General features: G+C 38.7%; 1 protein-coding gene across 1 annotated transcript in view; it reads left to right on the forward strand.

The window, feature by feature from the left end:
- The first annotated feature begins 4,291 nt into the window (after window positions 1-4,291).
- Window positions 4,292-17,360, forward strand: part of ipo11 (importin 11) — a 128,335-nt gene continuing 115,266 nt past the window's right edge. The window contains exons 1-2 of the mRNA XM_085294762.1: window positions 4,292-4,426; window positions 11,173-11,322. Of these exons, the coding sequence (XP_085150888.1) occupies window positions 11,185-11,322 (138 nt within the window). The 5' untranslated portion in view covers window positions 4,292-4,426; window positions 11,173-11,184. The remainder of the gene's footprint in view (window positions 4,427-11,172; window positions 11,323-17,360) is intronic.

Raw genomic sequence — 17,360 nt, forward strand, 5'->3', positions numbered from 1 at the left:
AGAGGGAACGAGGAACAGGATCCTCCCATTTAACCCTTGTATGGTGTTCGGGTCTGTGAGACCCGTGTTCAGTTTTTTTCAAAAGAAAAATTAAACAATTAATTATTTTTTCACGTGTAAATGTGTTGTGTCTTTCCACTCACTCCACTTGATTATAACTGATTTATTTATAACATTTTATATAAAAGAAAAACGAGAAGCACATTAATTCATAAATGTGATCTAACAAAGGTAAAGGGAAAAAATTAACCATGTTTGCTGTTCATATGTCTTGTAATTGGGATGAAGTAAACATCTGTTGAGTAATTTAACATAAAATTGTTTGATAGTGTTAATTTGGAAAGCCAAAACTCTAGCGGGTCCACCAGACCCATGAACACTGGCTGAGTAACAAAAATACGAACACCACACAAGGGTTAAAGAACATCTCAATATACACACAGACAGGCAGACAGTCACACACACACACACACACACACACACACACACACACACACACACACACACACACACACACACACACACACACACACACACACAAACTTAGGCTGGTAGGTATGGAAGAGTGCTAAGTGTGTAATTAAATCTTATCGTGTTCTGAGCAGCTGCATTATGACTTCATTTTCATTTAAAAAAAGTCTCACTCACCTTTAGCGCTGCAATGTCTGATCAAGTATTTGTAAAATTGTCATTTCTCATTTTTTATTTGATATTCTTTACTTGAATCTGCAAGTTCTGTCTGCCTTTCACTTTGCTGCTGTAACACGTGAATTTCCCAACGAGGGACAATAAAGGATATTTCTCTTCTATTCTGTTTGTATCAACAAATCCATTGTTTGTCAAAAGTGATCATCTTTCTTGTCGTTATAATGTCTAGAAAGCTTTTTTCTTGACATGCGTACCATAATTGTAAGTTATCCCAGTTAATACACAGCCTTCAGTGAAATGGCCACCGAAATTCAAACGAAGACTGATAGGGATTAGTGTCACTATGATTTACAGTTAGATAACTGTGTGGAAAAACATGTTCTGCATGTCACCTGACAATGGGCTATGTGCAAAAAGGCGAACTAGTTTCTCACAGTACTTGTACTTTCTCAGATACTTAAGTGATATGTCTGTAATATGTCTGCTTATTGCCCAGAACACATTAAAGGCTATTTGACCAGCATTTTCCACACAAATATCAAGTTACTCTGATTTTGAGAAATACTGAAATAGGGCACATTTAGTCAGTTGGTGTCTTGCACTGAGTAGGTTGCTTTATGTGGTAAACTATATTTATTTGATGTGATCAGTATTCAGTAAATGCATAATACTTATTGTGTGGTAAACCACAGAGAGGAATGAATACTCTCTTGGGAGCCAACATAAATGTGTGATTGCATGATTTGTTTATCTCTGGTGTCACCGATGATAGACTGACAGAAATGTGGTCCACTTTGTCTTGTATAACTTCCAGGTTTTTAAAATAAGCAGTTTTCATTTATACATTGGTCAAGATTCTGACCTGATAACCTAAAGGCTGCGTGCCTGTACATCAGCTTTGAAATATCTCTGCCACCTAGTGGTAAGAAAATCTAAATCAAGCAGTTCGAGATTATGTGAGAAGATAAACTCGTCTACACTCTACAGATACACTCTACAGATAACTATCCTGTGTACTCTGGGTTATGCCTTTCCCCCCAGTGAATGACCACATGCCATGTGCAAGATTAGAGAATTCCTTGAATACAAGCCACATTTAGGGATCAGAGATGTCAACAGGACTGGACTTGGATTATTTTTTGGTATGTGTATATGTGTGTGTTCCCCTCAGCTGGTGCTAGCAGCAGCACGCTCCTCTGACTGTGAGGCCTGGTTACTACTTGTTGCTGGTACTACTGTTCACGGTGCAGCAGCCCCGACAGCTAACATGTCTGTTAGTTTGGCACATTTTATTGCATCTATTTTTGTTTTTACTATTTTCTCTCAGCTTTCCAGCTCCACCTTCTCGCCATTTGATCCATGAGCACACAGCATAGCTATGGGAGGGGCCGGTCACGTTACGAGATTTGATTGGGCAATCCAGTGTCAGTCATGAAAATGAACCAATGGACTGCTGTCACTGCTTGTTCGGCCGGTGCATAGTGGCCCTTCAGGCAAAAAAGTGATTGTTTTTCAATTTCTTTTTTCCAGTTTATTTTTTTTTCTTTTTTTCTTTTCAATTTTTTTACGTTAATGTCTTTACTTGTATTGGGAAATAGACTTTATGAGCATGATTTACAAATGGGGTTATATATAAAATTTCAAAATTAACATTTTTCAAGTGATGACTTTGTGTTATTGTACCTACTTTATAACCAATCCAACCCTTTAAGGCCACTTAAAATATCCTTATAGACCTATTGTTATATTTGTTGCAATTTCTGCTATTCTCTTGGCCAGATTACTCTTAAAATAAATTTTTTAATGTAAGTGAGACCTTTTAACATGATAAATAAAGGATATATAAAAGTCGCTTTGCAAAAAAGTGATTGCGGCTTTCACCTTGTGATAGGAATGTCGTTTGTGGCTCAAGATGACTTGATATCATTCATGATGGACTGGACACAATTGACATATAGGCCAAAAAGTTATTTATAGCAGTTTAAATACAGGCAATCACTTTTTGGCAAAATGCTGGAAATCAAGTTTTGGCACAACTCAACCCAAAAGTGCGTTGTTCCACCGAGAAAATGATGAGTCGTAGCCCTTTAGAGTTTTTCAGCAAATACAAAATGAAGTTTTTCTTTGGTTTTCTGACTGAGGCCAAATTGTGAAGAAATTAGCGATGCTATTTAATGAAACAGCATCACATAAACACAAGCCTTATAGGACAGCCGGCCTTTTCTGAGAAAACAGCTCGAGATCCTGGGGAATCATAATGAACGACAAACAGTACAGAAGGTATCATGATTATAATAATTAATTAAACCTTAACAAACAGTAGATGTAAACAAATAGATATTTAAACAAAATAAAAAAACAGACAAAACAATATTGCTCACAAAAATAAAAGAAATACATATACCTGTGTCTTTAGTTTTAGTCAAATCTGTTGACACTTAAAATCAGAGGACACACTGATCTATTTATTGAATTTTATATTACAAAGCCACCTTCACAAAGTGCTGTGTTTGCATCACCCCTGAAAACTGACCATATTGTCAAATTATATATAAAAAAGAAACTTACAAACAAACGTCTTGATGCATGCTCAATCATCCTGGTAGGGAAATCGCTAAGACTGAAGACGTCACTTGGATGAGCGATGGAATGTTTTTCCCACTGAAAACGCTATGTCCAGATGAACAGAATCAACTTTTTGGGACTTACAAACAAACAAACAAACAAACAAACAAACAAACAAACAAACAAACAAAAACTGAACTGAAATTAGAAAGCCCACCCTGGAAACATACTAGAACTAATGTACTGAACTGGAAAAAAAAGATAATTAAAGTAAATCAGGAAATTAAGTAATCATGAAACTGTATATCTGAATAATGCATGGTCTCTATGCAAGTTTAAATAGACAAATATTAAACAAGATACTAAAATGTCCTTTATGTGCTTGGCACTATCAAAAAGAATAATAATATGTCCTACTATTCTTATGCAGATGATACACAGTTGTGCTTTTTATTTTTCTTTAATCATCTAACTACTGTTCACAGTTTAATAAGCTGCACTGATAACATTAACTGATGGATGTATAGAAACTTTTCAGAACTGAACAGAGACAAGACAGAAATATTTGTGATTGCACCAAAAATGTCAGAAACAGAATTTCGTCCATGTTTATCTTCTTCTCTCTGAACACAGTGAGCAAGTCAGGAACCTTGGCATTATTTTGGAACTCAGTTTGGATAATTATACAAATAAGGTCGCCAGAACAGCTTTCTACCACTTAACAAGTGTATGAAAAGTTAGAAAATATATTTCTGAGACTGACTTTGAAAAATGGGTCTATGCATTCATATCAAGCAGGCTAGACTACTGTTTGCCAAATCATTAGTAGGGTTACTTCAGCTTGTTCAGAATACAGTGGCCAGAGTCCTTACAGGCACATTGAAATTTGAACATATTACTCCAGTACTGAAGTAACTTCACTGGTTTCCAGTTCAGGACGGAATTAACTTTAAAATACTTCCTACAAAAACAAACAAAATACAAAAATTCAGCAGCCAAATTTTTTGGTGTCAGTATACTAAACAGCGATTGGCTCTCTTTACTCATGATGAAGCAGCCTGCCGCTGATCCTACGTCATCAACACGCGCCTGCTGTTCTCCCCGCGCCATTCCTACAAGCGTGTGTTTCCACCTCTCATTACATTACCACTGGCAGCGCTTTAGCAGCCACTGTTACAAGCACAGATTCTGTTTTCTACTGCTTTTCTTTTAGGTGAGTCCAGCTTCATATGTCTTTGTAGAAATATTTAATTGGTTGCCAGGACAAATACTACTGACGGACGTTGGTTTGGATAGAATAAGTTCAAGCTTGCTAGCTAGTCAGCCTAAAGTTAGCTTTGGTGTTTTGGGGTATATGCACGATTATGAACTCTGCCCACCCCGGTTCTTTAGTGAGTGAGCGGTATTTTGATTATAGATGACGCGCACTGGGGCAAGACTACAGCAAGTTGGACTATATAATCCTACAGCAGTAGTAAAAGGCAAATGTGAATCACATTAGTTTAAAAATTCTGCCCCACTATTACCCCACGCCACTGAGCTTGTTTTGGTTCCTTCTGTGCTTCAGAAACAAACTAACCCACTGCGTAGACATGCTAGCGACTGCGTTTGTACAATCATAACAAATCCTTGCTTTGACTAAAGGCCTGTAGACACATATAGCTATATATAGTGTAAAATGTCCAGGCGTGTGTTTACCGTAGCTTTAGTTGGAGGTAAATCAGTAAATGTACCGATAGCCCCTGCAGTTGCCACCCTAGCTTTCTTGTCAACCGAGCCAACATTTGACAGCAAGCTAGTGTTAGCGACAGAAGCTACGGCAAGTGCAAAACAATATTTAGCTGCCTACCGCTGGATTAGCCTCATGTGTTGGCAATTTACGCGTGGGTGATATAACCCCCAAATCATATCACGATATTCAGGTAGTAGCATTTCATGTATGTAAATTAAGGGGTATTTTCTATCATTTTCCAATTAGCTGTTGTCAAGAGTGATTACTGAAAGAAGGTGCCAGCAGCCTTAAATCCAGTGACACAGCATATGATTTAAAGTATAAAATAACACTTTAGCTTAACAGTAAATAAAGTATCTTAACCTTGTAACGCTTCAGAAACTGCACAGCATCGTCAGATAATAAAACTAGAAAATATTTTCTGCGTGGGATGATCTCTCCTGCGTTGAGCTTTTTAACAGAATGCGAAACGCCCAGCTTTTCCACCGTGCAATTTTACGTCCATCTTTTGCTCTTCATGTGAACTAGTGAGGGCTACAACAGTGGTAATTGGAGTGATTTGTTTGAGTCACACATCATTAGGTGCTGGTATAATCTTCCTTTGTAGCTTGGCTGTACTCAGTGGCCTGTTTCTGTCTTAAGTGGCAAAACAAGTTTGTTTCTTCTATCTTCAGCGGGAACAGCTTTCTTTCCCTCTTTTGTGCTTTGTTGGAGATTATTGAAGTAGCTACCTTTTGAGCTACTAAATAGCAATTTGAGGTTGACACATTGGTCTTGCTCCTGCAGTCAGACTTGCCCCAGGTTTGTTTAAGGTTGTGACTCTTACAGTGGTAAAACAAAAAAAGCAGTATGTGATCAGAACAGAGCACATTCTCATACTGTATGTCACTGTAGGGAAAACAAAAAACTGTCTTAAGTGCTTTGTTTCTTTTTGGGCCGTGGTGGTTTTTTTTTCTGGTAAAAGTTAAAGCATGTGTCATGAAAAAGAATTTTGGTATATTACAGTGGTCTACTTACTACCACCATTTTAATGATGTCTTTAACTAAAATACCCACCAAGAGTAAGCTAGATAATCCTGAAACTATCTTGAGATTCAGTTTCCACTCCGGAAATTGCCACTGAAACCATATTTAAATCACTTTAAAATAGTTTAAAATGTTGCTCTGTAAACCTTCTTTGTATAAAACAGCCGTCCACGACAGTGAGATTATCAGTATATCAGTAGACAATGTCCTAGCAAACCAGGCAGCTCACACAGGTCAGTTTTCTAAATGGATGATATTTTATTACATTACAGAAAAGATAAGCACGACTTAAACTCATAATGCTACTGATTGAAGTCAATCTGCAGATTCTGTGTTATCAGAATTTGTTTCAGTAATGCTTTAATAATGTATTCCTCCTCACCAGAAATTTGTCCTATAACATCACTAACCATAGGAAAATAAGTTATTATATTAAAGCATATATTACCTAAATAAACATTTTTAATAGATGGTATTTAATAGGAACTGCCTGGCAAAATCACAATGCCGTCATTGTTCATCCAAAGGCTTATTTCATTTGCCACTACATGCTCACTTAAAGCCCTTCCATTAGTACCTACTCAGGTCAGCTCAGCAGTGCTCGACATGGTTTTTTAGTACCTAAGGTAAACTTGGTGTATACCTTAGGTACTATGTGTGGGCTACCTTGGTAACCCCAAGTCCAACGGATGTAACCTTTTTGTATTTTAGTATAATTTTATTGTTTTGTTGTTAAATTTGACTGCAGAGAGCGGAACATCTTTATTTACCTTTTGATCAAACCTCAGCAGTATTGGTCTTGCATGGGGGAGGAGTTTGGGGACAGAGCCTGTCCTCCTGTGCTTTTCTCAGAGGGTTGAGTGTAACGTTATTAGCTGCTACTGCTGGAGCCAAGACTAGGCTCTCTGCCAAATCCGCCCTTCTATACAACATTTCAAAAACTGGATTTTATCCAAGTTTCAAATTTTTTCCCTCTGCTTTGCAAGCATTTCAGTGCTTGAATGCTCCACATAACACTCATTGTCATTTCGGTACCAGCTGAGTTTCTGTTGCTGCACCCTGTTTTTTATTTTTTTTAAAGCTTTTAGACTGGATTTAAACTCTACTAAACTTTAAACAAGAGAAGATTAAACCAAAAACACATTTTTCTTTTTTTGTATCATATTTTTTTATTTTATTTTACTGACTAATCACTATTTAACTTTAGTTTCTGCAGTAAACATACAGTACTGTCTAAAACTCTTGAACCAACCTTAATTTCTGTTGCTTCCAATGAGTCGGACTTTCTTAGTGTTTTTTTTTTTTCCTTCATGGCCTTGAGTGATAGTTCCCCAGTATTGCTACAGGTCTGTCTGTCATGACCATTTTCAGAGGAGGGTATTTTTGTTGAACGACTTACTATGACCTATGAAGCATTCATGTCGAAAGAGGCACCCAATTAAAGGGATAAAGCAGTGTTATGTCTACATACAGTGGTGTGAAAATAATGTTTACCCTCTTCCTGATTCCCCTGTGTTTTGCATATTTGACACACTTGCATGTTTCAGATCATCAATTTTTTTTGTATTAGATGAAGATAACCCCAATGAATACAAAATCCAGTTTTTAAAAGATGATTTCACTGATTAAGGGAGGCAAGTTATCAAAATCTACCTGTTCCTGTAAAAAAGTAATTGCCTCTCCTGTTAGATCATGAATTAACTTTGACCACATTTTTTTGGAAAGCTGAGTTCAGTTTTACTAAACACACTCGGGCATTATTACTGGCAGACCTGCTGAATCAAGAAATCACTGAAATAGAATCTGTCTGACAAAGTGAAACAGGCTAAAAGAGCTCTAAAAGCAACACATCATGCCACGATCTGAAGAAACGCCTGTGAAACGAAGTCACTGAAATCTGTGAGGCGGAAAGGGTTACATATAGCCATTTGTAAGGCTTTGGGACTCAATTGAACCAAAGTGAGAGCCATTATACACAAATGGAGAAAACTTGGAACAGTGGTGAAGCTTCCCAGGAGTGACCGGCCTACCACAATTACTCCAAGAGCACATCGACGTCTCATCTAGGAGCTCACAAAGTACCCAGAACAACATTAAAGAACCGCAGGCTTCACATGTCTCAGTCAAGGTCAGAGTTCATGATTCAAAGAAAGTGACTGGTAGAGCAGGGCGATATAACCAAAAAATATTTCTCACGATATAGATTTGAAAATTTGCGATAACGATATAACTGACGATATAATTGACACTAGAGAAAATACTTTACAACTCCACAATTTTATTAGTGCAAAAAAAACCCCATCAATGTATTTTCACTTAAACAAGCAGCTGTTTTTTTACATTAAAGTTGTATAAAAACGTAACAGTGCAAATTCCTTGCTGACAGTTTAACCAAAAGGCATTTCCAGTGGAAATTGGCCGACATATCCTCAGCATAACCATGTATAATATCCACAAAACTTAAAAAGAGGCTATACACACACAATACGGTAATATTTTGTTGAAGCACAGTACGTATCACTCCGCGAGGCTCCTGCCTACGATAGCCGTAATGCCCCGACAATCCATCAAGCGGTGTGGGTTCGTAGCTTAGCAAAGTCGTACTAAAACATTTGACAGATTTTCGAGCGCCGTGTACGACATAAAATCGTTTCGAGGTCAGTAAACGCAACCAGAATTCATACATAAGGCACATGGGATTATAAGGGGCACGATTTTCAGAAAAATCAAAGGTTTGATTTTAAGTGTGCCGTATTTACCAAACAACACGGTAATAACGACGGTCCGCTGGCATGCTCTACCAAAAATAGTGCTTTGTTGTGTATCTGACGGACGAAAGCTAAACCAGTTCCACACCACTGTCGTTGCACCATTTTTACAAACCAATTCTGGTTCATCCGTTTCATTCAACGATCCGCTTTCGTCTCTGTGGACTGATGAGACAAATGTTGAACTTTTTGGAAGGTGTCTGTCCCATTACATCTGGCATAAAAGAAACAGATTTTCAGAAAAGGAAAATCGCACCAAAAGTAAAATATGGTGCTGGTAGTGTAGTGGTCTGGGGCTGTTTTATTGCCTCAGGACCTGGAAGACTTGCTGAATTCTGCTGTCTACCAAAACATCCTTAAGTAGAATATCCGGCCATCTGTTTCTGACCTCAACTTGAATATTGAATAAAAAGGCAGTTCATGCTTGAAAATCTTACAATGGGGTTGAGATGAGCCAAAATTCCTCTCTGTAAAAGACTCATTGCACTTGTTGCTGGTAAGAGTGGCCCAGCCATTATTAGGTTTAGGGGGCAATCAGTTTTTCACACAGGGCCATATAAGTTTGGATTTTTTTCTCTCCCCGTAATAATAAACACCTTCATTTAGAAACTGCTTTTTGTGTCTAATATTTAAATTTGTTTGATGATCTAAACATTTAAGTGAAACAAACATACAAAAATTAGCAAATAGTATTAATAGAAGGGTGACTGTCAAGACGCCATACTTAAGGAAAGAAAATAGAAATAAAAATATGACGTAAGTTACAGATGTCAAAACAAGGGATTTTTATTGGACTGAATTATTGGATTCTTTGGAGTGAAATCCTTTTTTGCCATTTCTGATTCAGTTTGCATGGAGATGGTCAGGAAAGCGTTGTCAACAGTCACAAGAGTGGAATGTGAGTTGGAAATGAAAGTGTAGAAGTACCCCTCCCTGTAAATAAAAGGAGAAAATCTTATTTGTCAAGTGCTTTGTGAAAAATAAGTGAATATTATAATCAGTTGGCTCTGCAGAATGAGCCTTTCATCCTGCAGATGAACTTCGAATTCCACCGTCTTAGACTGCAGCTGGTGACAGTCCTTATTCTGGTCTGCAGGCTCAGTAAACTCACTGTAGCGGCACTTGAATCAGTAGTCACTTTCTGCAGTTTCCAGTTGGAGTGACCCTCCAGTTCGCAGCAGTTCTGCTTCCACTCTCAGAGAAAGCAGAAACCACATTGCCACAATAACAACCTGGAGACTGATCGCAGATAGCATCATTTACACAGGCAAATAAGGGGGGGAATAAGCTCGAATTACTTAAAGTATACTTGGTAACTCTTATTATGTCTGGGTGGCCCACCAAGGTAAAGTTTATCTGTGAGGAAACGCTTATCAATTTGTAGGTGAATGTTTATCTTAAATCAAGATAACTGTGCTCACAAAGTCGACCTTCATTAATGTCTTTAAGAATTGACTGGTACTAGTCTTACTATAATCAAAATTAATAATGGTAATGTATAATGCATGGACTGTGCACTACAATAATTATACTTTGTAATGTGAAAATTGCACCGGCCGCAATGCTCCTGATGCATTCTTAATGCACATGTAGTTACAGACGCACACAGTGTTTTGTGGTGCAGGATATTTACTTTTGGACTGTAGATGGCAGTCTTGTTGTTCCCTATGCTGTTTTTCTAACCTAGTCATGAAAAGTCAGCCACCATACTACTAATGATTTCACGGATGGCACTTAGTAGTATGGTGCCAATTTAATATGACTGGTTTGTTAAAAGGATTATTTAAAAACGTTTTTAATGTAATGTATTTGGAATAACACTAATAAATGTATTTTTTTATTCATATTGTAAATGGCTCATTTTGTTTTGTACTGAGGAGAGTGTTTTAAAAAAAGGGAAACAAAATCTGTTAATCCCTTCATGAAAGGTTGAGCTCATAATGAAGGATTCATGTTATCAGTGTAGGCCTGGTTAGGCAACAGTTCATTATTCAGACTGTGAAAGTGACTCGGGTACTTCCTTTGAGACTGAAAAACACCTTTGGACGTGTGAAGCTGGGGTGCTTGAATTCTATCTGGGACAGAACAGCTCTTTGTACAGCCGAGATGACTGTCAGTGTTTCTATTAGGTGCGCTTCTCTTTATTCGGATGGTTTTGTTTCTTTCCCAGTCAGTTTGACAGTGATTTCAGCACTGCTTGATCTATAATAAAAATAAGATGGAAAAAGATGCAGCCACAGACAAAGCAACAGAAATTCCTTGTACTGACATTTTTTTTTGTAGATGTAATTTGACTGCATCAGCTTTAGCTACACTGAAACAATTTTGAAAGGTTTTACTCCCAGCTCAACCAGAACTTTTCACGGACAGAAAAAATAAATTCTGCTTTCTGTCTGTCTTTCCTTCTCTCCCTCCCCTTTTGTTTTCCTTCAGATATATCCAGCTATGGATATGGACAGTGCCAGTTCAGTGGTGCTGCAGGCCTTAACCCAAGCTACCAGTCAGGACACAGCTGTGCTCAAGCCTGCGGAGGAGCAGCTCCGGCAGTGGGAGACCCAGCCAGGCTTCTACTCAGTCCTTCTGGTGAGGCCATGATATCAAAGAAGAGAAATAAAGTCTACATCAAAACCACTAAAACTAATAAAGATCTTAATAGGGTATTTTGCTGAAAGTTAGATGCCACCGGGTTTAATTTATCTGCTGAAACGTATCATTTTAGGGCTTCTTTGTTTTCAGATGGATGGAAATATTTCTCTCGGCATTAGAACAGGACACTGAGGAGTAAGATATTTTCTGTTTTAACAGTCTGTCCAGTCACCTTCACACGAAAGTAACTAACAAGTTTTTTTTCTTTTTTAACCACATCAACTGTCAATATGCAAAAGCATGTGTGGTGACAAAGCTGGTAAACAATGCCCTGACCGGCACCTACCACTTGGTGTCTTTTCACCACAAAGCCCTTGTGGATCCACAGTGGATCCTCACACATTTTTGTTTGCTGTCTAAACCATACAATACAATACAATGAGATGGATTTCACTTTCATCTCTCTCTGCATTTTGTAAATAAATTGGCTCAGGTTGTGTTCTGCAAGGGTAAGCTCGAATGATTATTACATTCATGGAACAGTTTATTATTTTCCTTTATATTTGCCAATAATACACTGTAGATTTGTGAGACAACACTGCATGCGATTTCCTTTTCACGTTGGAAGTCTCTCCGAAAATTCCTTTTGAAACTACTTCTCCACGATGTGAAATATAGTGAAACTAACGATAGCCTTTGTTGTCTGTCTCCTCTCGTAGTCCTGTTGCGTCTTAGACACGGGATATGTTACATTCCGGGTTTTACAGTGACATGATCTTATTATTCAAACATTGATGATATTTGTTGATGTTACAACAGTTACTGAATGAGCCATGCTTCTTGCACAATGAGTACTATGGGTGAGGTCTAACAGTACATCACGTAATATTAGATGCATTAGGTTAGACTTCCTCTTTTAACCGTATTAGAATAAAACATTTTCACAGCTACTTAGGGTGTCATCTTGCAAATTATCTATCTAGTTATGCTAATGCATCCATGCACACTTTAGTAACCTTTAGTAAGTCACAGCAATTAGTAATGTGTAAGTTTGTAAAGACAGCTTTGTGAGGTGAGGTACACAAAGTAATTTGATGTTAGCTTCTGATTATTCCGGTCTTTATTTTGGGGTGGGTTTTTTTTTAATTTATTTTTTATTTTTTTAAAGGCAGTAAATGTAGTTACCACTGTTGTGCTATGTGACTAAAGATGCTGAGCTCTCTCTCTTTGGAGAAGCATAAGGATGGATCCCTCCGGATGATGATGCTGCAGGTATTGAATCAGTGCTGCAGTATTAAATTGATGATGACCCTGATGAAGGCTACAAGCGGAAACGTGCTGCTTAAGCAATAAAGGTCTTCTGTATACTCAGTATTGGGAAGGTTACTTTTAAAATGTATTCCATTACAGATTACAGAATACATGCCCCAAAATGTATTTTGTAACATATTCCGTTACATTACTCAATGAGCGTAATGTATTCTGAATACTTTGGATTACTTAATGTATTATCATGCTTTTTACAACTACATGAAAGTACTATTGTGTGATTATTTTATTACTATTACTGAAGGCTACTCGCCATTAGGGCTGCCACAAACGATTATTTTGATAGTCGACTAGTCACCGATTATTTTTGCGATTAGTTGACTAATCAGATCATGCATCCATTGGACGTACAGCTTATTGCACCAGCATGCATCTGCTCTTATATAACTATCATTAGCTCTGGGAAGACACAAAGGACGACTGTTTGCCTTTCCTGGACTGCGCTGTGCACATTGAAGAGAACGGCAAACTCAACATCGAAGTTTACCGGAAGCCCACACACACGGACCAGTACCTCCTCTTTGACTCCCATCACCCTTTGGAACACAAACTTGGAGTAATTAGGACCCTACACCACCGGGCAGAACATGTAACCTCTAAGCCTGAAGGAAAAAAAGAAGGAACACACACATGTAAAGGAAGCACTCGTGCGGCTATCCTAAATGGGCGTTCTTAAAGTCAGCAAAGAGGCACAGAAAAGAAGACCAGACACCAGCGAGGGAGGATAAGAAGGACAGACGCAAAGGACAGACGCAACAACATTGTCATCCCCTATGTAGTCAGTGTATCAGAAAAACTCAGTTTTCTCCAAGCATGACATCCCGGTGCATTTCAGACCCAGCAACACGCTCAGACAAAAACTGGTTCACCCGAAAGACAAAACGCCAAAACACAAACTTAACAATGTGGTGTATGCTGTACAGTGCAGCGAGGAATGCTCAGACCTCTACATTGGAGAGACCAAACAGCCACTTCACAAGCGCATGGCACAACACAGAAGAGCCACCTCCACAGGACAAGACTCAGCAGTCCATCTGCATCTTAAGGATAAAGGACACTCTTTCGAGGATGCCAATGTTCACATTTTGGACAGAGAGGACAGATGGTTTGAAGGAGGAGTCCACTGTGAGCGACCATCTTTGAACAGAGGCGGGGGTTTACGACACCAACTCTCTGCCATCTATAATCCAGTTTTGAGATCCCTTCCCAGACGCCTTAACGCCCACTCACATCCTGGGCCATCTGACCTCAGGAATTCGCATGATAAGGTGGGGCCAGGTTTCACAATGAACACACCCGAAACTCTGGCTGATTGGGACCCACACCCAGTTTCACACCTTGGCTCAGGCGATTAGAGGATCATCAGGGGGTCCTTTTGTCCCTCTGTGGGGGGTTACTCCTACTAGGTTATATCTGGGACTCTCCACCATTTGACCTTAGAACTGAAGAAGCTTCTCGGATGAGAGGTGAAACGTCTTCAACTTAAAGAAGTCCAGACGCTTTTCTTTGCAAGCTCCTTTGACTAACAAGAGTAATATTGAAACTAACCAGCTGCCGCCATTGTTGGAAACTGAGCTGGGCTGCGCTATGAATTCTGGGACAGAGCTACTTCTTCTTCTTCGGGGTTTAATGGCAGCTGGCATCCTTGTACATGCAGTGCTGCCATCTTCTGATTCAGTCCATTATTACACTCTTAAATCCTGCTACTTATTCCTGCGTCTTTTGGGATCTTACAAAGCGTCAAACGACGCGTCGACTATTAAATTAGTCATCGACGATTTTAACAGTCGACGTAATAGTGACTAGTCGACTAATCGTAGCAGCCCTACTCGCCATACCAATACCAACTAGATTTTTAAATTGTAATATATAATGAGTAACAGTAGGTTGACATTAGGTAAGGCTGCACTTTTTGCAGCGATCTCGTACGGAAAACTATTCCGCGCGCATATAAAACAGGTCCGTGGCTCCGAACCGCAGTAAAGGAACCTCTGACTAATACGTCGGGTTCCGTGTCGGGCTCCGTGTCGGGCTCATAGCCAAAAACTAGCCTTACTTTGTTGTTTGGGTCAAGTTTGCTAGTGAGAGACAGAGAGAGGCGTTGAAAGGCTGCTCCACCAGAACTTATTGTTTTGGAGGAAAACACGAACACAGAGTACAGTCGAGTCTTAAGAACTTACTTAGAACTGGGCTATACTGCCCATGAGGCTACATTCTTTAGGGCTATGCCTGTAACACTCTGCCTATTGCTTTCATATTAAATCACTTTTTGTACAATAATTTTTAATTATGTGGGCCGCAAGTGGGGGTAACATGGGCCGCGAGATTGAGACACAGGCATTAGAGCCTCTTAATATGTGTTTTGTTTGGGTTTCCGCCGGCGTAGAATTACCAAAAATAGAGAGGGGACAGCCTAACATAGGAAACAGGAAAAGACCGCCATGTAATCCTTTTAATTCAACAAAGTAACTGTATTCTGAATACCACCTTTTTAAACGGTAACTGTAATGGAATACTGTTACTCATATTTTGTATTTTAAATACGTAATGGCGGTACATGTATTCCGTTACTCCCCAACACTGTGTATACTACAGGTGTTGCTGGATCTTCCATCTCTTTAGTAACCAGTTAGCTCAGGAAAATAACTTTTAGATTTACCGGTACAGCACTTAAACTGATGCAACTAATGTAGATACCTAATCAGCAAATTATATTACAGCAAGTCAGCGCAATTAGGCATGTAGACATGACCAAGATGACCTGCTGAAGTTCAAACTCAATGTCAAAACGGGAAAAAATGTGATTTCAAGTGACTTAGCTTGGCATGGTTGTTGGTGCTAGACAGCCTAATATTTCAGAAACTTTGTAATATCCACTGAACAGCCGCTCTCTGGACAAAAATGCGTTGTTGCTGCCAGAGGTCAGGGGAGATGGCTTCACTGCTTCAAGCTAATAGGAAGACCACAATAGCTCCACTTGTTACAATCAAGGTATGCAGAAGAGTATCTGAACACCCAATATGAAGGTGACACACTTGCCAGCTAAGAATAGGAACCTACAGTTCACACGACATCACCAAAATTGACAATAAAAGGTTGCCCCATACTTTGGGCCCCTTAGTACCAATTGAGCATTGTTTAAACACCCGAGCCTACCTGAGTAATGTGGTTGCCCATCTCCATCTCTTTTTGACCACACTTTTTTGTGTAAAGGCTGTTTTCGTTCTCATTTTCTGATTGCTGCTTCCAGTAGGAGTAATGCACTCAAATTCACAAAGATCCAAAGATTTCTTTTGATATAGCACTGTACTTCAGAGGCCTTCAAAGTCTTGAGATCGTAATCCAACATAGCACCTGTTGGGTGTGGTGAAATGGGAGAGTCACATTGATGTACAGCCAACAAATCTGGTGCAACTGTGTGATACTATTGTGTCTGAGGAATGGGGTCATGTTGTTGAAGCTGTGCCACAAAAAATTTAGGCAGTTCTGAAGTTTTTTGGTTTTTCCCAAATGCTTTTTCAACAAAACAAGGGAAGCATTTCTAGAAATACTAGTTTTCTTTAGAAAGCATAGAATACTTGTATTTGCACACATTAACAGAATTATTTAAGAAAAATTTAATATTACCAGTGGCAATATTATCAGCTCTCTGGAAAACTAAACTTTTTATTGAGCACAAAGCACTGCTGTGAACTGATGTTTTAATGCTTGAAGCTTGTAAAATCAAGTTAAAACTGAAGGTTATCTTAAAAAACTGTATAAAAACTTGAGGAAAAAATATGATACTAAAAACAAAAGAAATCAGATTAAATCAGACTTGAGAAATAGAGTTGTTGGTGCTTACATATAAGAAGATGGATATACAAAGTTATCAGAGCATATAGTGTATAAGTATTGAAAAATTGAAGAGAGAGCCACACAGTATAGAACAAACCTGGCAGAGGAAGGAAGCAAAAGATTTGAAGGACTCTAGAAAGAAAACTAGTGAAAGCTGTGTCTAAAGACCCCAGAACAAGTGCCAAGACATTAGTGGATGACTAGCAAAGTGTCAAAGAAGACGATCCTGCACAGAAATGGACAAAGAAAGGTTTGCAACCTTGCAGGAAACGTGTGAGACTTGTTTAAAGCTACAACAAGTCACAGCGGGCTGTTACCCAGAAAAAAAGGATACACAATACACAATTGTCTATTAGTAACAGGGAGGCTAATAGTAATAGTTGACCCTGGTAGTTTTTGTAAAATAATAACAAGCTGGTTTTTTGCATATCTCATATGTATAGGACCAACTATGAGATTTCCCTGAGGTTAGTTAGGACATAGAGAGATGGCGAGGCACAAAGTGAAAGTTCCTCCTACATGGAGGTTTTTTTTTTATTTTTTATTTTAGTTTGTTTGTTTTAAATTCCCACCTAACATTATTGCTGTTCAGGGCATTCTCCAACAAGCCTGACTGAGTGAGCTGAGCAACTAACGATGTGTGAGACAGTTCTGTGAGCCTGTCTCTTCCTGGATGCAGTTCAGACTTGTGCCATTTTAAAAGTGATAAGTGAATGCTAGCAGAGCCAGCCAAATAAGATTGTAACTTTTATGGAAAGGAAATAAATGTTGCTCATGAAACTGATGCATTCAGATGGCCTCAGATTAATGGAGGAGAATGCACATCAGAATGTGACATTTGTTTCTCTCCTTTAATTGCAAGTGTAGGA

This window comes from Mchenga conophoros, linkage group LG12, assembly GCF_057382185.1.
Source record: "Mchenga conophoros isolate Kocher_MC1m ecotype Shallow Benthic linkage group LG12, M_conophoros_male_GT1.1, whole genome shotgun sequence".
In the NCBI taxonomy this organism is placed as follows: Eukaryota; Metazoa; Chordata; class Actinopteri; order Cichliformes; family Cichlidae; genus Mchenga; species Mchenga conophoros.